Here is a 22,832-nt window from a genome sequence, read left to right on the forward strand (position 1 = left end):
TGATGTTCAAAACAAGCGACGTTTCATAGGTTTATCCTAATAGAAATGGCCTTTTTGTATCAAAACTTTGTGGATAAAATTATGTGGAAAAAATGTATCCAGATATAATAATTTAATTAGCAAGAATCAGTGAGTCAAAGGAGGATGCTGTGCTTTGTTCAATCTGTTCTGCTATTGAAAATCAAATTTTCCAGTATAGGCAAAAATGGGAAAATATGGTTTGTGAAAATTAGACATGATCTAGGATATTTTTTTATGGACTATGCCTCAATCCCTCACCAAATTAAATATAGTACTCAGACTAATGTATGTCAGCCACTGTGGATCTCTTTTAAAATTTTGATTTCATCATAATTAGCAGTATGCCACTAGTGACCTAAACATGGACAGTCTTTGTATGTTCTCTGCAGATAAAAAAGAAAGAAAATGATGAATGTTGAGACACTATTTTAGATTTTAGTATCCACCTTGTCTATTTTCTCTGTGTCTTTAACGAGTTCGTTTGCCCATAAAATCTTTAAGATATTAGGTTAAACTTATTTGGCTTGCTGTCCGCTGGAGAGGGGCTCGATGAAGCAGCTTCAACTCGAGCTCTGATATACCCCCCAGTGGCTAAATGTAGGACCTGTTAATTAAAGGGCAAGGTACCTAAGATGAAGGTGGAGTTTGGGGAGGTGGAGGGATACTGGAACAGCTGATACTAGGGAGAGGTAAGCGGCTGCTTATATACTCTGTTTGTTGATTGAAAGATTGGATGGGCTCGCTCCTCCCTAACTTACGTTTAGGAACTTCATTTATTTTTGCTGTACTGGACAAGCTAAACAAATTTAAAGAAATTAATTTAGTACACTGAAATGACAAATTACAGATAAGATAATAAGACAAAGTTTTTTTATATGACAAATATAATATTCCATAAATAAAAGCCACATGGGATTGTCTTCAGATTTTATTTTATTTTTTGTGCAAAACAGTCACAAAATAATTCTTATCTAACTCCATTGACTGCTGTTATAAATTCAGAAAAAAATATTGGAATACATATAAGAATTTTGCTATTTGCACAAATAGACATTTTAAAGAGAAAAGTCAAGTGTATGTATGGAGTGTTATAGTTAACACTTCATATTTCTAGCTCGGTAGGTCACCTAAAACTATACATTTTGATATGTGTGGTCATGAGTGTGAGTTTGTTGACTGACTTAAGTAAAGGTATTGTTGTGTCTAGGGTTATATTCAGATGGAATCACAATAGACCTCATATTGTAGACGTAATGCTTGATTGCACATTCAGTCCAATTTGGAATTTATGCACTTTTGAAGAGAGAGGACAATGAAAGGGATGGTTGATTAGTAGCCTCATACCTACAATTTGTTCAATACAGTCTATTGTAATGGTGATCTTGGTAAGGCAGTAGAAGACATAGTGCTATGACAATAGAAACCATTACGAAATTGTCAATGTTTCTGGACTGTTGTTTGTTTCATATGTATCATTGTTCTCTCTCTTTTCTCTCCTTTTTCCCTGTGTAGCTATGTACATTTAAACCTCAGTATGTGTGTGTGTGTGTGTGTGTGTGTGTGTGCGTGCGTGCGTGCATGCATGCGTGTGTGTTGAGAAACTGTGTCACTGTATGTGTGTGTGTGTGTGTGTGTGTGTGTTTTCTCAGGTTGAGAAACTGGCCCGAAGACTGTTTCTGTTTCCTGTATTACTTTTTGCAAAAACACACAGTAACAACGTTACAACTAAAACTGAGTTCATTTTAGCTCCAGTGCTATGACTCATGGGAAGTCACTGGCTGACTATTGCGCCCTCTACAGCCCATCACTGTACATGCACCCAATGTATAAAGAAGGCTAACTTTAGCTAGCATGATGATGTGTTGTGAGTGTAGCTCACATGCTTGCTATTGAAAATATGTTCATATGAGAAAATAAAACTGTCTGGTGTAATGTACAAGGTTGGGCATCAACAATATGGCTTTATATGGCTGTCCAAAGACAGTCAGAATTTGTTGTTTGCATATGCCTCAATGGTCCATAGCCAGGATTAGCTCTAGCAATACCACAAGGCCTCATTAAGGGTTGGAAGACCAAACTTGACATCTAGAGATTGACCTATAAAATACACAGTCACTGATCCCATTTTTTTAAAAAAAATTTTATATTATTTTAAAGGAAGGTCTAGATAGTTTACCCCCCGTTAAACCTCAGAGTGACACTTATCTTTAAAAAAGAAGGAAAAAAGCACATAACTGATTTCTCACTTTCTTATATATTTGATGTAAACGACTATATTTGTGTGATTCGTTGTACCTGTGATATTTTTCTCATTCTTTGAAAAACTCCTTTTCTACAAACTGACAAAAAGCAATTAAGACAGAAGTCAACCTCAACTTTTCTAACTGTAGTGTGTTTATGTGAACAGAGCATCCAAGACTGTTCAGTGAAGTCAGTGATCATTTATTTGGTGGTGCTTGCAAGTTTTTGTAGCTGTTTTGATTTTTGTGAAATGGAAAGGAACATCGGACTCGACTTTTGGCGAATATGTCTAACTTCCTGTATAGTACAAATCTATTGTATCTGTATAATCACTCTAATAAAATACTGTGCCAATTTTACTTGCCTCTTTCCTTTGATTAACTGATATTTTATTTGAGACAATAAACCTGAAATTGAAACTGAAACAGGTAAGTTTTGTAAGTTACAAGTTTTGACTGCAGGCCACATTCAGATGCCTTGAATTATTCAGTGGCAAAGACAAGGTTGTGTTTAGAAAGCCTCCTTAGATATTGGCATTCTGACCACACATATTCTATAAATTCCTCATACACGCACATGGTGTGGGAAAATTTGCTAAAAGATTGACACAGGACTCAGCATTTAACTGAAGAGGATTGACTTTCAATAAAACTATTGCCCCGTGTCACAGCTCATATGAACTCTCTTAAGACACTAAGCTTCTGGTATGTGACAGATCTACTTTACATAAAACTCCAGCCACCCAATACATAACACATGTGAACACCCGTTCTCAGTAGTGATGTCAAGCTTGAACCAGAAGTATAGCTTGACATGAAAATAGTTTGTGACTCAGGCAAAAATTGTGCAAGAGTTATGAACTTTGGGCTATAGGTTTGTCTGTAAGCATATATAGTTAATGCATAGCAGTTTTCTTTATGTAGTAGAACATTCTGTACCTTGTTCAGGCCTGCAGCTGACAGACCCTCCAAATCTGGGGCAGCAGAGACAGGACATTGAGGAGCTTTTTTATTTCCTGAACATTTACTACTACCTTATATAATAGTCTTTCTCAACAAAATAAGATTCATATTTTGCATAGGTTACAATCTACTATAAGCAATATCACACAAGTTCTGTTGTATGAACGATTTACAACATTTCTATAAACAAAATGTAGCCTAAATATTGAGTAATATTGAGACACAATATTGCCAATTAATTTAGTTTTTCTCCACAAAAAAAAAAAAAAAGTTCCAAATGAAGCCATGTCAGAAATAACCACTCAGTCAGACAAAACAGTAGCACTGTTTTAATTCTAAATTAAGCAATGTGTTTAAACTAATCGGTTGATAAAATGACTCACTCATAAAGATTGTGAATGACTAAGGAACTGCATTTTAGCATTTTATTTGTGCCATCTTCATATGGCAGAAAAAGTAAAAGTAAAATGCAAGTATGCTGTTCACTTCCTGAATGAATCAGTATTTTTAAACGAATCGTTAAATTATTGATTCAATCACTCACTCATAAAGACGTTTCGCCACCTATTGGTGTATTGATGTAATCTGCAGAAAGAGTTAAAGGGATAGTTCATCCCAAAAATGAAAATTCTGTCATTAATAAGTCACCCTTATGTTGTTCCAAACCCATAAGACTTTCATTCATCGTAAGACTTTTCATTCATCATCAAGGGATAGCTTTCTGTCCCTCCATTGAACAGCTACTTTTATTCACATTTAAACATTAATAAGCAAACACAAACAGAAGCTCAAACGAACCTGCTTGACACGTGAGAAGAAACCTCATTGGTTCTAGCGGCTTAAACGTGCTGCGTAGCACACGAGAATGAACCTCATTGGTTCTCATACGTCAAGTGAACATGCTTTTTAACACAACGGATGCTGTTAAATGTTTATATTTGAACAAAAGCCTACATTCAATCTGTTAATCATTTAAAGCAATTGAGGCTCTTCAGAAAATTTAGACTAAACCGCTCAATTCATATGGAACGACAATTCAATGACATGCGGGTGAGTATTAATGACAGAATTCAAATTTTTGGGTGAACTATCCCTTTAAACCACCTCTGATGGACAGACTATAAGCATCTATGGCAGGGGTTTTCAAAGTCAAAGACAGTGGGCCTCCCTTCTAACACAACATTGTATTCAACTGGCCATGCTCTGTAAAGAAGCATAACACTGTCAGGTGTTTGCTTTACTGATATTTAGTAGTTGTCTTTACTGTACTCCACTGTACTGCCACTTCAGAATCATGATAACATTATATTAGTTATCACCTTTGCCGTCAATTCTGACACGTCAGACACTGTACATATCAGTTCTGTAACACATACAGTATATACAGTATCACTAGTTGCACATACAGTTTATTGGAAAAGTTATACGTGCAAAATGTGAGTCTCATAACTTTACAATGGGACTCCGTACTGTACACAGCATGGTTCATAGACTGGACCACTGTTGGAGAGATTTGCTGATATTGCCTGGTTAGATAATGTTAAGTTTCATCAATGTTTGCTTGTTCAAAATTTGAATATTTACAAAAAATATAATACAGCTAAATATGAGAGGATCAAGAGAAAAAAATTGTGTGTCTGAGTTTGTGTGACTAGTTTGTATGACCAAGGGTACACATGGAAAGGTGTAATATATTACTGTATAATGGAGAATTAATCTATACTAGAATTAATTAAACAAAACAAATATAATAATACCAGGCAGGTATTAAAATGTGTGTAAAAGCTCTTTATTCTATTCGGATACGGATGAAATACATGTCAGTATAAAAGAGGACATAACTCTTTGTTATTTAGACCTTTTTGTAATATAGTGCATTGAAGGCTTATTTTGTGAATACTGCAGTAGCACTAGAAAGACTCCCATTTCATGTAATAATTAAATGAAATATATTGTTTGAAATATTTGTACAATAAAACTGCATACACAAACAAAGACAAATATAAAATAAACCTTTAAAAATCCCTTCTGATAAAGAATATAGTTGATGGATGTGGAGTGTTAACAACTACATATGTATTGACTTGTGCATTCTGATACAGTACATAAAAAAATCATAGGAAATGTTGCTGTGTACCGTGCACAACAGTTGCCTCCAGTGTAAACGGTTAATTCATTTTTAGGCCTGTAATGTGCACACTATGAAAAATAACAGTATGATTAGCAGTAGTCAGAATTTTTTGAGGTACTTCTGGATAGCCAGCCTCACTCTGTGCAGTTCAGCTTAATAGAACCACTAAATATTTTATCCTAACATTTCTTCTGTATTTTTAAAATAGTCTGTGGCCAATAGTGTCCATGTGCGGTGTGCAGATGTTATCCATCCTACAGCTGGCAGGTGTTTTCTTTATTGGCACAATCCTCTGAGATGGCAGTCCCGCTGGGCACACTGAAGGTAGAGGTTTTTGCCTCTGCCAGGCCAAGTAGACTGGCACAGGTGGGTAAATAGACATGCTGAACACGGTCCACTTCTGAACGGCAAACTGGGCAACACTGATAAGAGAGGAAAGAAGGTAAAATATCACGTATGTTAACATACAAACAAATTCCTCTTATCTAACACCTCTATATTTTTTCTTTATTGTTCATGTTAATTAGGCAGTTGGGTGATGTGCCAGTTTTACTGAACTGATATAACACTTCTGTGATGTCAGAGGGTGAAATTCAAAAGGTCATAGGACTGCTGCGTAACGAAAATGTCTGATTATCAAGATCTTCAGCCTGAACAGCCGCTAATGGTCGATGGCACATGTCGAGAAATATGCTAAGAGGGTAACCAGAGGTTATGTAAACCAAATAGTGCAAGTTCTCTTAATCATTAACTTAACTGGTCAATTTAGATGATGATTCCTAAGCATGAGAAAATCACACTTTGATTTTATATTGTCATGAATGTTGAATATGCTATATATATATATATATATATATATATATATATATATATATATATATATATTTAGTAATGATGCAATAATCACCTGAAGTTGGCTGGCACACTTATAGCAGCAGAACATGTGTCCACAAGGACAGAAAGCAGCATTGATCTCCTGTTCGCAGCACAGAGCGCAGGTCAGGGCATCTTGTAACATTTGGAGCTTCTCCTTGAGAATGTGAGTTTCTCTGCAGCCGACACACATTCGCTTTTCCCTTTCAACTTTTATCTGTCTCAGCGGCGAGTGACTGTAACTGTCTCTTAGGCTCCCACATCCATTCACAGCCATCCCTGCATTGAACAGGGCTCGCCGGGCACGGTCATACACTTCTTTGGATGTGCGCTGAATGTCAAAGATGTACCTTTTACCAAGGTCAATGCTTTCATTGAGGAAGAGGGAGGCCAGGTGACCCTTGAAGTCACGGCTATATTGCATCTTCACCGTGCTCATTACAGTGTCACACCTGAAGAGTTAAGTTCAAAATGTGTTGAATAAAACATGGGTATTAAATAGTTTTAATGTTGTTTTATTGTTCTAAAAATGTACAATATTTATTGATCATTAATGGAGCCCATAAAGTTTAGGTATTTCTTCTTTACATTAAGTTCAAAATTGAAGCAAATGCGGTAATTAAACACAGTTGAATTATTGTTATTGTTGCAATAACTAAAATGTAAATAACATTAAAATATTTTTGTTTATTGAAATAAAATTAAAAAGTAGCTTAACTGGGAAATCAAAAACTAAACTAAAATATTTTCTGTTTTTTATGACTCTAAAACAATAATAATACAAATTACCAAAAATACATGCTACAACAAAAATGCTAAAACTTAATATAAAATAAATAAAATAAAACTAGAATAAACTTTCACAGAGTGAAAACCAACAAAAACTAAAGTGAAAATGCTAATTTAAAAACAAAATAGAAATAAATTCGAAATTCAAAACTAGAACAACCCTGGTTGAACAGAATGAACAGAAACAGTAAACGCTTAAAGGTTTATTTCATCCAAAAATGAAGCAAGTCTAATAGAATTATAACAGTATTCACCTATAGAAGGAGTGAATCTCCGTGATAGCGCGATATAGTCCATTGGCAGCACAAGGACTGATGAACTTAAAAAGGAGAACCGTACTGTCCCCACTGTCCTTTGTGATGGTCACATACACATTCCTTCCGGACTGAGTGGCCATTTGAATGACTGGGTATACGATTCTGGGGGGAAAAGATTCGATTCTGATTTTTAATCAGAAATCATGGTATAGAAACATTTATTTTAAATCTTTAAATGACCTACTACATAATATTTCTTATATTTGTCATATATATGTACCTTTCAATAGTGGTGAAATCTGTTTTGCAGACGAACAGGCCCTCTGGTCCGACCCCGATGAGCAGCTCCTGTCCCTCAGAGTCACGCGCGGAATGCCACTCCACGCCATAGTAGTTGAGGGAGGAAACCAGCTGCAGGGCTTGATATTCTGCTGAAGCCTGACTAACACCCTCCAATGCCTTATGCCTCAAACAAATACTATAGAAACATAAAAGACAGCGCTGTTGTTAGACAAAACTATCTGAATCACTTCCTTTTTTTTCCTACTGCATTCAGAGGAAGAACAAATGTTATTCTGACTGAGAATATTCACTTCCCAGTGTTCTTACTTGTTGATGGTGTCATGGCTGGGCTCTTGACCATAGATCTGTGAGTAGCAGTATTTGGCTGTGTTTTGGTTGTAATCCCCAAACTCTGCCTGAGCCAGTAGTGCACAGAGCTTGATCGCCTGCTCTGCGTCCAATCGCAAGCTTCCTTTGAAAAGCTCCTCCTTCACATGCATCAGAAACAGATGTCTGCAAAGTAACAGAAAAATACATAGAAAACATGGAATAAATCTACATTTTGCAACAAAACACTGAAGTCTATATTGAATGAGGAACTAGAAGCACATTAATCACACGAAATGTATATTATTGTCCTAAATTGTTTTCATATGATAAATGATGTATAGAATATAGACACAGAAAAAGGCAAAAATTGTCCAATTTGGCTGAAACCCTAGAAATGTGGACATAATCGACATAGGAAGCAACAGCTTCTGACTGAAATGTGCTGAATCATCAGTACAGTTTTTTTAGTGCCAGAAGGGAAAAGAAAGCTTTCATAACTCCACTTCATAATCCTCTAAATTATGAAGTGGATTATGAATCCTCTTCATAATCCTACAAATATGATTCATGTATCATATTTGATACATGAATTTCGAAGGCCTCTAAATTATCAACATGATCAAAACTTTGCTGAAAAAACCATTTTATAAAATATTCTATGTGCTTTTTTGCACTCTGCTTGATAGTTCATACTTTTTTAGCAAGTAAAAGGCCTCGTAAGAATACATTTTATAATGTTAATAATATTAAAGATGAACATTTACTGGACTGAAGCAACTTGAAGTTTAGTTTTTATGTGTTTTTCTTAGAAAAATCATGATAAAATGCATTTATATACATTTTATGCAAGTAGTCTGTTGTGCTATAATAAAAAATCTCATTGAATTACATTACAAGAAATCTGAATTTCATTTTACTTTTTGGCCATTTAAATAATATCATCTGCTCACATTTGGACCTCTGAATAAAACTGATGTTTTTTCCTCCTCGGGTATGAGCGCCATATTCTCACTATACCATATACTATATGGGCCACAAAAGCCTGCTTAATCAAATATGAAATAAAACATAACTTTTTTTGTTTTAAATTTTGTCTAAAGTTTCAATAAACTGTTCCATCTATTATTTAGGCTTTACATGGTTAACTGAGATACTTGTTTGTGTAAATACCATGAATATTTTACCGTTTTTCAATCGTCACACTATATAGCCTAGTTGTATCTCTCAGAAACTGACCAAAAGACCACTGATTTTGTCTAAAAAATGAGCTGGCTTGAAGCCAGGTTTACTCAGCGGCCTAAACCCGGTGAACTGAGGTAACAGAAGCAGAGTTGGGATTTCTGGCACATTTTTTTTTCCCACAACTTTACATAAATCACTTGTAGAAATAGTATAATACATTTTGTAATTTATTCTTAATTTTGTAATTAATTTCTGGCAATAATGCAGATCAAACCTATTGCCAATTGGTGTATTTACTATGATGGGTATTGCATCACAAAAAGACAAATAGTATATTAGCCAATATGTATTTCAATATAAAACAATCAAGCACACAGCCTCTTCCATAATAATTAATCTGTTGTTGTCATTATCATGGATTTAAAGACTGAGAAACTAACAAAGGCTGATGGAGTACATTAGCTGGATCTTGTCCCACCATTGTATAAGATTATGTAAGAGGCAGAATCACATTACAACATGTTTCAACTCAGAATCAGACAAACTGACACCTCCCCACCCCCACCACCAGCCCTCATCAGACGTGGTGACCGAACAGCCCCACTAGTCTCTACTTAGGGAACACACTGTACTGCTAATGTATTCAGTGTTAACTTTTCTTTACACATTTAAACATGTGTAAACATTTGAGCCTCCAAAAAGCCTCCAGAAAAATATTATTTACCTCAGCAGGCCTACATGAGGCACTCCCTAACTGAAAGAGTGCCAGTTTCAAGAGCAAACATGAACACTGGCAACTCCCTACCACAGAGCCAGCAAGATATATGAAAAGATGTATGGAGATGTGGGACAAAGGTAAGAACACAAAACCGCCGAGGCATACAGAATTTTGAATTATGCTGTCACTTTAAGCAGCTGCTTCCTGTTTGAGCTCATGAGAAAAACAACTAAAAAAACAGAACTGTTATCCACGTTCTCCAGTTCGCCTCAAGTTCTCCAGACTGAGCAAAAATGTGAAACCTCAAAGATTCTGCAGCCACAGAGGGATCCTGTTTTTTTTTTTTTTTCAAAATGGAAAAATAATGTTTTGCTTATATTTGCACAAACTCTGAGCACTATGATAAAATATTGCAACTTTATATTCACTTGGGAGGAGTTTCACCTGGTTTGCTCTTGGAGGATTAGATGCGGCTCAACAAAGAACTTCACTCGCAGCCTTAGTCTGCAGGGAGACAGGCAGTCCACTTGTTGAGAAATCCTGTTTCTGAGATTCATCCATAAAATCTCTCCCTTTGCACCGGTGAACTGAAGTCCAAAATAATCCACCTCTATGATTCCCATTTTCCGGCATATCTGTAAATTAAAAACAAAACCATGGTCATTTTTTGTCATGCATAAGTGTGTGCTTTTAACCGAAGAATGCTAGGACTTGGGCTCTTTGCACCCCTCCTCCTTTAGAAAGACAAAAGTATTACATAAGAGGGACTTTTGAAGTGGTAATGTGGTATGAGAGAACACTTGCTTTTATAGTAATTTGCTGAAACATAAGAATGAGAAAAAGTTGTGTAGTTAGGTTATAAGTAACTACAATTTTTTTTGTGTATAGACTTTTCTAAAATACTTCTTGCAGTAGTAACAGCCAAAATATTGCTACATAGAGGCTAAAATAGTTACAATAATTTATAATGGAAAATAACTATAATAACTATAATAAACGTAATTATTTTTAAAAAACTGATGAAACATTGATAAAGCAAAAAAAAAAATTAAGAAGTGTTTTATACAGTAATTTGCCATGGCAATCATTACGTTTGCTGTCTATAGGCTATATGATGCTAATGAGTCTTAGTAGCCTACAAATGTATTAATGTAAATGATTGAATAACTTTCGCAACCTAAACTCACCTTATTGAGAATGTCCTCTCCGTTTGCTTTTGGGTCCACCTCCACTTCCAGAACCACCGAGTCCGGACGAGTTATGAGGCATAACATAGTGAATGGTTATTGTTTCACACACAGTCCAGGTCAGGATAGCGGAGAGAACGACCTGTAGCTCGGTCACGAGGCTGACTCGTACCCCATTGGAAAAACAGCGAGAGGAGGTTTATGAAGCCCTGCTCTCTGAAGGATCCGCCTCTCCGTTATCTGATGTCCGATTCGCGAATAGTTCTTTTGAACCGGTTCTTTTAAATTATTTATTCGAACTGATTCGCAAAGGCGTCTGTAACTGAATGAATGAATTAGGCATTTATATAGCGTTTTCATAGTAGGCTACTACACCACAAACAAGTCAATTAACTTCGTCAATCGACCATTTTTGTACTAATTGCGTTTTTCCTCTACAAGTCTTGGGGATAATTTACATAAAAAACATTTTAAATATCCTACTTTACACAAAGGACAGCGAGTGACAAAATAACATTAAAAATATGAGGGGCATATTACAACACATACAACAATATGGACATAAAGACAGTATGACAAGCAGCAACAGTTTTTTTTAGACTAACTGTTATGTGGGTGACATGGGATCATAAAAAAATGGTTCTCAAACAGTACCAAATTAGGGTTCTTCGGCTTATAACAATAGCAGAACCCTTTTTGGTGCTAAATAGAACCCTTTTTATAAGGTTCCATAAAGAACCATGCTTTGAAAGTGCTAGGACCTTAAAGGGGTCATAGACTGGATTATTTTATTATTTTATAATGTTTCCTGTGGTGCCCTTATAATGTTAGTATGAATTTAACATAAAAAATTGTCACAATTTATAAATAAAAGGCATTTTTCCAAGCCTGATTTTAGCCTCTGATTTGAACGCTCTGTTTAAAGGGGCGTGTCTGCTGTGAGACTTCAGTGTAAACGCCCACTGCTGTGATTGGTTGACACGTTTGCATATGAAATAGCTAGCATTACATGTGGAACTCTCTCTAAAACTTTTACTACGTTTTTACTATTACAGCTATCGAGACTAAGGAATCATGAAAAGTATTGATCATAATGATCTATTCCCATGAAAGGTTGCAGTGAAGAGCATTGAGCAGATGACAGACAGTTGATCGCGTATGAAATTACACCTCTGGCTTTCACCAAATAACAATACAAACACGATGCAAATAGGCCTACAGTAAGAGCTTCGTTGTACTGTACATTGTAACAGCGTCATGATTTTGAGATGATTGATTTCAACGAGTTTTGGCAAGGTTCCAGATAAACTCGCACTGTTTGACTGACAGCTGGGGCACTTGTAAAGGGGGCGTTTTTTTATCGCTTTCTTTAATATAATTTAATCACAGTTTAAATAGGATTATTTTCCTCCTACTAAGAGAAACGACGTGAAGTTGACTGTTTAGTCACTGGCTTGATTTATTAATGCATAAACAGTATTGACCGATATTTTGAGAGATAATCTGTGACTGTCTGAACTTGATTACAACAGAAATCCCTGATCACAGATCAGGCATTAGAATAAACATGACTACTTACATGTGGTGCTGCTGGCAGATCCATGTCGTAAAAGTCTGTTTGCAAAGCCTGCACCGGAATTTACCAAATAATTCACTGTGAAATACACCGAATACAAACAAATAATGCATTCCGGAGACATTGGAAGGTATTGATCTTTTCTCGTTCGCATGTCACTGTTCACTAACGCTCCAGTGGGTGGGGCCAAAGCTGAATTGTGACGTCACAAGTCTCCACTTTTTAGAGATCATGTCGTTTGCTGGCCTTGGTTTCAATAAAAGCAGTTTTTGGAATAACAAGAAAGTTTTGAGTTTTGAAACTTACAGGGTATTTTTATAGTATAGCGAACTCTTAACTTAAAGGATCAAGGAACATTTGAATTCTCATTCTATGACCCCGTTAATGGTGTAATAAATAACCTTTTTAATGATATTTATTTGTATTAATATTAGTATATTAGTATCTTCATATTATTAATATTACTATGATTTTTATATAAATTATGAATTAATATTGTTTTTTAGGTCTTATATCTTGTTGCCTCTATTTGGGTTTTACATAAAAAAAAACAGCATGTTGTGTCAATTAGGTCCTTTTATTTTTTATTGACATAGCAAAAATGACAGTGCTCTAACAACAGAGGTGAGCTGAATACAATAATAAATAACAATTGACATTGAACATGATTTAGATGTAATGAAGACCAAGTTCCAGTGAAATATCTTCATAGTCCTCTGATGTCTTTACGTCCTTCATTATGTGTGTATTCTGAGTGGCAGTTTCTCTCTGCAGATAATAGGGTTATGGTACGTGACAGTATCTGAAATAAACAATTGAGTTTAGAGTTACATTGTGTCTCTTCCATTTGTTCTTGAAGGCTAAAATTAGCAAAAATGGACGGTATGAAACCTTTACCATGTTAAAAGGAAAAAAATATATAAAAAGTCATGGTATAGCTTTATTGTTTGTTTGTTTTTTGTGACTGGGTAGCCTACGTTTAGGCATAAAGTCATAATGTAAAAAAAATCCATATCTTACTTTGTGGAGAAGAGAAGTATCCTTTAACTGAACAGAGCTGCTCACACTTAAGTTACATGTTCTGTTAAATTAAAAAAGGAAAAGACATGATTGTCAGGAAATGATTGTTACAATTTTTAAAGTTATAATTGATAGATTTTAAGAAAGAAATTATTTACCTGTTGAGAGTATGTTGACAGTCTGTGTAGTAGCTGTAGTTGTATAGCTGAGCTCCAGAAAATCAGTGACAGCTTTAACGTTAACAGTTACAGATTTGAAAAACAAAAAGGCGGAATAAAGAACCCTAAACTCTAACCTATGACTCTAACACAAAGAACCATTTCAGCATATAATGGCGCTTTTCCATTACCAGTAGCTGCTACCAGCTCGACTCGACTCGGCTCGCTTTTCGCTCCGTTTTCCATTGCAGAAAGTACCGCCACAAATAGTACCCGGTCGTCATAGCGACGCCTTTCGTTCCTCGTTGCCCCATCAAGCTCTCGCTGGATCCTCTCTTCGGCAACAAAACAAAGGAATGTCTGCACTTCCTCGTTTGACCACGGCGTATTCTTCCGAGTTGCCATAATAATAGTAGTAAGTTTAGTAACTATCTCTGACCAATCAGCATTCGGCCTTGTTTTCACGTCAATTTTAGTATCGCCTTAGCTCGCCTCAGCTCGCTTACGACGACACGGTACTAAATAGAACTGTTACTGCGTGAACCTTTAAAGAACCTTCTTTTTTAGAGTGGAGTATATGCGCACATCCAGAAAAACTTGGGATCATAACCCAATTGATATTGAGCACTATATTGTCTTTTATAGAGCTGCTGTAAAGCTAAAATTAGAGGAAGGGTACGTGATTTGTTCCAGAAACATTTTTCACAATGCAATGATTGGACGAACATTTTATGGTCTTATGCCTTCCACAAACAATATAGTCTAGACCATTTGACTTAGAGATTGCTATCAATGTGAAGAGACTTTCAACTAGTATAACAAAAAAAAAATGTTTCTGCAACAAATCACCTACCCATGCCTTTAACAGTTAGCCTTTAGTCTCACTCCAAGCTAAACTCAAAAGTTGCCGGCTATGTTTAAAGTTGTTTAATAAATTATTACCTTTGCAACATTGACAGTTATTGAACTGAATTGAATCAACATTGAACTGAACTGAGCTGAATAATGCCACTTCTGTAGAGCCACGTTGCAGCTGAAATTGAAGTAGTTTCATAATTAAGGAATTTTGCAACACACTGTAATTTTCCTGTTTATTAGCCTATACTGTGAAGCCACTTTAGGCCCTATCTGTATTGTACAAAGCACTACGTAAATAAATGTAATTTGACTTTAGTTTTTATATAACATAATCCATCTAAATTAGTACATTCGCCCCCAGTTTCACAGAATAGGCCTAGTTCCAGACTAAAATGTATACGTTTTAGCTAGTTTAAAGGGGAGATTGATTATGATTTCCCTTTTCTAACTTTAGTTAGTGTGTAATGTTGGTGTTTGAGCATAAACAACATCTGCAAAGTTACGACGAGTTAAAAGCAAAGGGAGATATTTGCTTTTAAAGAAATCGTTTTTTAAGGACTACAACTCTCCATCTCCAACAAACGGCTGGACTACACATAGACAGTAAAAGAAATGGACACAGCGACCCCATAGATTTCAACGGAGAAAATTGAAGCCCATTAGAAGCACTCACTTCCTGATGGCTGAGCGTACTGCGCAGGCTCAAACTGAGCTTGACGACGTAGATGTGACGTGAGCAACTGACAGTTGCAAGTCTTCTAGCTGTGCCAAGACAAATCTGAATTGAAATCTGAAACAAATCCGTTGTTTAAATATTTTGTCCCGTTGCTTTTATGGACTCTCTATCTATGGGCTTCTCCCTTGACTTTATGCCTCCATGTCCCCCGATTGCCTCGTAGACATTAAAAGATTGTCTGCGAGCTTCTCCTCCTGCCTATACGCTAATTTCTACTGTGCGATAGAGAGTCGCGGTTATGACGCAATCGTTGGCCTATTTTTACAAAAACAGCTTCTACGGGGCCATAACGTAAGATACAAAGTAGGCTAATGGAGCCTTTTATACATTGTCGTGTTTCTTTAGAAATAAATAATGGACAAATGGAGTCTTTGGACGCCTCAGATGTAAAGTTATTCGCTATCAAAATGACGCCAAAATGAATGGGAGTCAATGGAATGCTAACAGCAGGTGATGGTCTGCTACAATGGCGGCCCCCAAGGGAAGCTTCCGTTTCCGGCTGATGGATTACTCCCTTGGGACTACAGGACATTCCTCCTGGGTTAGTGACATCATGAACCCTAAAATTTACATAAACCCTGCCCCCTTATAGATTATCAAGACAGAATATGCTAATCAATGACTAAGATAACTACACATTAGCTACATACATTTAATCAACTAACCATTCAGAAATGTTGTCCAGTGCTTGTCTGTGTGAGGTGAAAGGACATAAGTTGTTGTAGCTCCGCCCTCGGTGCCGGGAGCAGCAGCTCATTTGCATTTAATGGCACAGACACAAAAACTGTGCGTTTTTGCTCACCCTCAAAAAGTGACAATTTTAACATGCTATATTAAAATATCTCTGGGGTATTTTGAGCTAAAACTTCACATACACACTCTGGGAACATCAGAGATTTATTTTACATCTTGTGAAAAGGGCATTATACCATTTTAAGTAACTTGAACTGATATAGCCTATCTTAAAATATGTTTTTGGCACGTTTATAAAAGCTAATTAAATGTCCAAATTGAATAAGGCCTAACCCTGGCTTAACCTAAGCCCCTGTCTGTGAAACCAGGCCATAAATTCTAATGGGAACTGGTGATACGTTATCTGAATCGGTTCATTCGAACCGAAAGAACCGCACGAATGAACCGAATCGCTAAAATGAATCAGAGAATTGCTGAACAACCCTTCCTTTTGTCACTTTCACTCTCAGTAAGGGGGCGTGTTTTTAACCAGTACGGGAAGGACTCACGTTAGTACAGCTATCTGACAGACGACGCTGAATCACATTTTCTTACTCTGGGTAAAAAAATAATGTTATGTTAATAATACAGTGATCCAGATCCATTATTGATTATTGAGATAAACACTGGCTGGATGAATCCAGCTACTGTAGTCCTGCAGACATTGTCCGACGGAGCAAAGCCCACAACGGGACATTAGGATATTGCCCTATGTCATAGGATGACTGAAGCCCTCGTGAAAGACTGTAAGCACACACAGATCTAACCTAAATGTCAAGCCTGTGTAGAGGAATTAAAGCAGCTCAAGGACATGTTTGAGAATTTCAGAGAGAGACTGCAAACGGTGCAGCAGGACTTCACATCAGGGTACGTATGAGCTGCCTGGCTGCTTTCGTACTATCCAGAGTCTTAATAAGGTGTTGAGATAGCAAAATTATATGACCTATAGAACCTGAACTCATATTACACAATATTGACCTAACTTCTGCTTTGGCTTCTTGACGAGAGTGTCCGCTATTCAGCAGAGAGCCGAGAAGTGGACGCTAGCTAATTAGCCTGCTAATAATCTCACTTACTTACAGCCAAGAGTGATGTTTGTTTTTGTCTAAATATTCACAAAACAAAGGCTGCTGGGTATTAAAGGAAAGAAAATGTATTAAATAATTTAATATTTGAGGGAAGAAGAGGGACACGAGATGTTTAATGTTGTCAAGTTAGCCGAATGCTAACAACAACAATCTTGCACTAATAACTTCCAGCTGACTGTCATGTGATGGGCGAAACAACATTACTGCCTTTTATTACATTTTCTCAAATAAAACTTGTTTAATAAAATGTAAATATTTCCAAGACACTGGCTGCATGTTTTATATAACGACAATAAACCAAAACATATAGATGTAACCAAACAATAAAATACTGTAGTTTTATAACTAGGCATATTATTTGGATTTTAGGATTTTTACAGTGTCATATTTCAAAACTTCTCAGAATCAAGACCCTAAGTGACAAATCCAAGGAGGGGAAAGTAAAGAAAAAACAAAGGTAATGTGCTCTCTTGTTTTTACACACACACACACACACACACACACACACACACACACACACACACACACACACACACACACACACACACTTGTTTTTATATTAAATGTAGACTCTCCATAGGCGCAATGGGTTTATTCTGGCTAATGATATTTTCTATACCCTTACCATAACCCTACCCCTAAACATAACACTTACAGAAAATTTTCTGCACATTTTACTTTTTTATTCAAACATCATTTAGTATGCTTTATAAGCTCTTTTCCTCGTGGGGCTCAACCAGATGTTCCCACAATGTAAAAAAATTCAGGTTTTACTATGTGGCAAGATTTGATATATATATATATATATATATATATTAAATGTCTTGCTTATATATATATATATATATATATATATATATATATATATATATATATATATATATACATAAACATATATTTATGTCATATATTCTCCCAGAAGAGATGAGCACCTCCCTGAATATTCTGCTGGAGTCGAGTTACTCAGTCGGTAAGTTGCTTTCCTTTTTTGTACACAACCATATCAGAAATGTCAATGATGTCAAGTTGTCAACAAAAATTACAGTGCAGTGGAATCAAAGTAAGTATTTTGATAAATATCTGAAGTTGATGAATGTAGTAATAACTGTTTTTTTATTTATGTTTGGGCTTTTTCTTCACTAGATATGAAGACACTTGGGTCTCCCTTCATAAACGGGGTAAAGAGTGTGCTAAGGCTGGGGAAGTAAGTTCACACACATAATTCGGTACAGTTGACTCATTTGTGGTGCCATAACCATGGTAACTAAACCCTGTGGTCTGTCAGATGGTGGACGGAGAGGTGGTGATGCTGTGTGCACACTGGGAGAAGAGACGAGGAGCAGTGCTGGAGCTGCAGGAACAACTGCAGCAGATCCCTGCTTTCCTCTCGGACTTGGAGACTATCACCTCACGTATCGGTGAGACATCACACATAAGAATCTTAATCAGTGACAAAAATTAGAGGTATTCGTACAGGGATACTTAGATATTTATGGTATTGGTAGAGAAGGAGGTTATTAATATTACTTTTTAAAGGTTCGTTCACCCAAAAATGAAAATTATGTCATTAATGACTCACCCTCATGTCGTTCCAAATGGTAAATGGTAAATGGACTGCATTTATATAGAGCTTTCACAGACCCAATGGCCACCAAAGCGCTTTACAATTTGCCTCACATTCACCCATTCACTCTCTCATTCATACACCGACGGGCGACGGCAGCCATGCAAGGCGCCATCCAGCTCGTCGGGAGCAGCTGGGGTTAGGTGTCTTGCTCATGGACACCTCGACACTTGGTCAGGTGGAACCGAGGATTGAACCACCAACCTTTCGGTTTGTAGACAACCTACATGAACCACTGAGCCACTGTTCCAAGCCCGTAAGACCTCCGTTCATCTTCGGAACACAGTTTAAGATATTTTAGATTTAGTCCGAGAGCTTTCTGTCCCTCCATTGAAAATGTGTGTACAGTATACTGTCCTTGTCCAGAAAGGAAATAAAGACATCATCAAAGTAGTCCATTTGACATCAGTGGGTTAGTTAGAATTTTTTGAAGCATCGAAAATAAATTTTGATCCAAAAATCATAAAAACTACGACTTTATTCAGCATTGTATTGTCTTCCGGTTCTGTTGTCGATCCGCGTTCAGTGATGCTGCTGACGTAAGACACTGCTGACGTGTATCTGGTGCGTCCGTATCTTTTCCTCTTTGTCGCCATCTCTCTGTTCGAAATCTGTAACTGCAGTGATTCGCGGAATTATCATCTTTACGTGGGTTGTAAATCGACATGAAACAGCGCGGATGAACACAGTGCTTTGAGGCGAGTGGTGCTGTCAGTCACCGCGCTGTGTGGATACTGTCATACAGAATCACAGATTCACTTTTTGAAAGTTTGACCAACATAAGAATTTTCATAAGAAAATGTCTTCTGAACAAGTAAGTAAAATCCATTTTTGTTCTGACCAACTAAGGGGGAAAAAGCATTCGACATGAAAAGCTTCGTTAGATTTAATCAACGCGATTTACAGCAACCGTGCAAATTATAGCCTACTTTGTTCTCAAATTGTTCATGTTAACAACATCAGCATTGCGTGACTAATGTTAAATTTAATGTGTTTTATGGTTAGCAGCTACCTGCGTAGTTCAGAATTCATATTCTCCATAATAGCAAAACGAGAAAGGCACAACAAAGGAAACTCCATAACTGTGTGAATTAAGAAAACGTACTGTTACACGATTGAACTATTGAAATGTCTTAACTTACTTGTTCAGCAGAAAAAAAGCCGTCTCTTCTTCTGTTTTGAACCCCTTCAAAACACGGAGTTCACGCACTTTTCAAAAGCCGTTGTTTAAATGTTTAAATCCTTGTGTTCGCATGAGACGGTTTCTTTCTCTTTCTCTAGCCACCTTAAATCCGAAGTACGAAGTCTTTTGGGTTTTATAACTGCTGAATCTCCATTTGACATTGATGATTGTTGTTTGGATCTTTCTGGATGCCATAAGTTTAATTATGTAAAGTGCTCCGAGAAAAGCCTATACATCTAAACATCTCGTCACGCGCAGTATAGCCGGCTAGCCGAAACTCCTTCTTTATGTGTACGGGTGTGACGTCATGACGCAAAGACATGCTCGAATTTCCCGCGGAAACCCACCAGTACCACTGGAATTAAAATCATTATTACAAGCTAACCGTTTTGAATCTAGCTATGGCAAGCAGAGAGTTTTGACCACTGGCAGAATAATTTTTTTTTTAATATAATTATTTTGGATTATTTTTAACTTAAAAAAGTTATGGACTGGAGCTTTAACTGTCATTTTAGTTCATTTGGATTCACTGACAATCTTCCTCTCTGATTCTCATTCGTACTTCTTTCCATATATTGATACTTCATCCCAAGCTGGCACAATGTGTCTCGACTTACCAAACTTGAACATGAGCTGCTGTTAAGGGAAGAATTATCAGTGAAATATCACTTAAATTTCCATTTTTTTATCCTTGTAGAAAGCTATCTTAAAATAAAGTGCAAGTCATATGGATTGCTTTTATGATACCTTTGAAATCAGTGCTTATTGTACATCTCATGTGGGCTTAAATTGAGCTTTTACTGTGATAGTAGAGAAATAAGATCACCTTGACTGCCTTTGCAGAGTGTTTGTCTACACACAATGCTACACACTCTGTGTGTAACTGTGGTGCATGGTGGTAATGAGAGTGATTCCTGTGGAGCTCCATCTGCTGATGTCAGTAGCTGTTGTTCATGCCGTAACGTTGCACCTATTGGCTTCAATCCTTAGACTTGGCTCCCTTACAAAGTGTATTGTGCAGACTGACTACACAATAGCCAATCTAAAGTTGCTCTGATCGTTCAGTTGTTATAAGCTCTTTTTGTAGTGTTTTGGACAAAATTACTTTTTGTAATATGCATCTAGTTAGTGTAGATCAAATAGTACATTTGCTCCAAGCAGTTATATGCAGTCAAATTATCATCTGAGAATCATCAGAATCATTTTTGCGTCACTTTGACAGCGACATATTATTTGCTTTAACGTGTTATAAACTTCTTTAGTCTTCCATGTTTTTGCACAGCTCACATGGAGGCTGATTTTGAAGAGATGGAGAGTCGTCTGGTATATCTCGAGGATTTGTGTGCTCAGTGTGATCATCAGCGCTACAAGCACTTTCAGGTCCTGCAGCTGGAAAACTACAAGAAGAAGAAAAGGTAAAAACAGCGTTTATTTGCTCTTAAATAAAGGCCCTAGACAGTTTAATGTGTCCATTATGTCTTTTAGCCAGTACTTTTCCTTTCTGCTGTCTTTTGTCCCCTTGGCTGAATTATAACCAGCCCTATATGTCAGGAAGCCTTTGTGTAAGGGTTCTGTAGGAAAGATAGAATGGGATTTAGGTGGTACTAGTTACCAGTGCATAAATGCATGGTTATCATAGCATCAAACACCCGAATCATCACATTTCCCCTTGAGCACTTGCTCATTCAGAGATGATTCTTCTGAAGGCATGCTGTGATCAGGACACGCACTGTGTGCTGCTTTTCATGGTCATTTGATCAGCTCACAATAACTGCAGAACATGAAGGTTCTGCCCATCAAGGATTTGCCCCTTTAACTTAATAAAGGAACAGTACATTGTCATTTTGAGTTTTTGACGGTGTGTTGAGAACATATTAGGGCATCTGTATTGAATAAGAGTTTGTGAAACAAGCAATGTAACGGCTGCTGTTTAGATTGTTTATCATCACAATGAAACTGCACACAGTGTGTTTTGCAGATTTCACAGAAGCATTGAATAACCACACGCAGAAATAAGCTTTAAGGAAAACACGCAAATGTCCTATTGTTCTTGTACTGTATGAAAACACTACCAAGCATGTATGTGTTTTGTGTAATCATACAGGCATTTGTGTTTTTTTTTTATGCTGTGTGCTCTCGCTGTTTGAGCCTGTAGCTAAATCATACATCTCTGGCTTTGCCCAGTGAGTTGAAAAGCAGCTGGGCTCAGTTTCTCAGTGCCCTTCTCCTTCTGCGTGTGGGTATTCATTAGTACAAACACACAGATGCAAAAGTTGTCAGCGCCTATGAAATGCTGCAGCCTCTTTTTCTCGGGAATCTGTGCCTGCTTTAAATGGGGCTGACTTAATGTGACATCTGGTGAGATCTTGTGCTCTGTAGTTGACTATATGTATTTGTTGTGTATGTAACTTTTATTTTATTTTATTTGTTTTCTAGGAAAGAACTTGAGTCTTTCAAAGGTAAGAATGATCATTTTGTTATATCTCGAAGAGCTCAATCAGCCTAACTCCACAGCTAATACGAATATACATTAATCAATATGTTTACCAATATTTTATATATATATATATATATATATATATATATATATATATATATATTATTTGTTGATAATTATTACATTATATTTATTTATATTAACAAGACAGTAAAGATTTTTATATTGTTACAATTATATTTCAAATAAATGCTGTTCTTCTGAACTTTCTGTTCATCAAAGGATGGATAGAAAGAAATGTATTACGTTTTTTTCTCCCAAAAAATATAATATAACAAAATATTAAATAGCATGGCTGTTGTAAACATTAATAATAATCACATTATTTAAGCACCAAATCAGCATATCAGAATGATTTCTTAAGTATCATGTAACTGTGAAGACTGG

The 22,832-nt window shown here is 36.5% G+C and overlaps 2 protein-coding genes across 5 annotated transcripts in view; one reads left to right on the plus strand and one right to left on the minus strand.

Annotated features, from left to right (window-relative positions):
* Window positions 1-5,574: 5,574 nt before the first annotated feature.
* mylipb (myosin regulatory light chain interacting protein b) lies at window positions 5,575-11,167 on the minus strand. Its single transcript, XM_056267726.1, has 7 exons — window positions 10,974-11,167; window positions 10,231-10,421; window positions 7,884-8,069; window positions 7,555-7,752; window positions 7,272-7,436; window positions 6,263-6,680; window positions 5,575-5,777 (listed from the first exon to the last, which is right to left on the minus strand). The coding sequence occupies exons 1-7, from the start codon at window positions 11,058-11,060 to the stop codon at window positions 5,610-5,612; spliced, it is 1,413 nt and encodes a 470-aa protein (XP_056123701.1). The 5' UTR covers window positions 11,061-11,167; the 3' UTR covers window positions 5,575-5,609.
* A 5,375-nt stretch (window positions 11,168-16,542) lies between these two features.
* The window catches only part of dtnbp1a (dystrobrevin binding protein 1a), a 31,930-nt gene continuing 25,640 nt past the window's right edge, over window positions 16,543-22,832 (plus strand). The window contains exons 1-7 of one of the 4 annotated variants that reach the window (XM_056267732.1): window positions 16,543-16,920; window positions 17,545-17,598; window positions 18,061-18,111; window positions 18,285-18,345; window positions 18,427-18,559; window positions 21,231-21,363; window positions 22,385-22,407. In XM_056267732.1, coding sequence (XP_056123707.1) covers window positions 16,865-16,920; window positions 17,545-17,598; window positions 18,061-18,111; window positions 18,285-18,345; window positions 18,427-18,559; window positions 21,231-21,363; window positions 22,385-22,407 — 511 coding nt within the window. In that variant the 5' untranslated portion in view covers window positions 16,543-16,864. The remainder of the gene's footprint in view (window positions 16,921-17,544; window positions 17,599-18,060; window positions 18,112-18,284; window positions 18,346-18,426; window positions 18,560-21,230; window positions 21,364-22,384; window positions 22,408-22,832) is intronic. The other 3 variants (XM_056267731.1, XM_056267730.1, XM_056267729.1) reach the window with 3 other exon arrangements.

Source organism: Rhinichthys klamathensis, unplaced genomic scaffold (assembly GCF_029890125.1).
Source record: "Rhinichthys klamathensis goyatoka isolate OS25496 unplaced genomic scaffold, OSU_Roscu_1.1 h1tg000262l_1, whole genome shotgun sequence".
Classification (NCBI taxonomy): domain Eukaryota; kingdom Metazoa; phylum Chordata; class Actinopteri; order Cypriniformes; family Leuciscidae; genus Rhinichthys; species Rhinichthys klamathensis.

Excerpts from the sequence above, each read along its gene's own strand:
- mylipb (XM_056267726.1), bottom strand. The coding sequence starts at position 11,060 with ATGTTATGCCTCATAACTCGTCCGGACTCGGTGGTTCTGGAAGTGGAG. Across the intron at positions 7,753-7,883 it reads AGCCATGACACCATCAACAA|TATTTGTTTGAGGCATAAGG; the intron begins GTAAGAACACTG and ends ATGTTTCTATAG. Across the intron at positions 6,681-7,271 it reads GAGATTCACTCCTTCTATAG|GTGTGACACTGTAATGAGCA; the intron begins GTGAATACTGTT and ends TTAACTCTTCAG.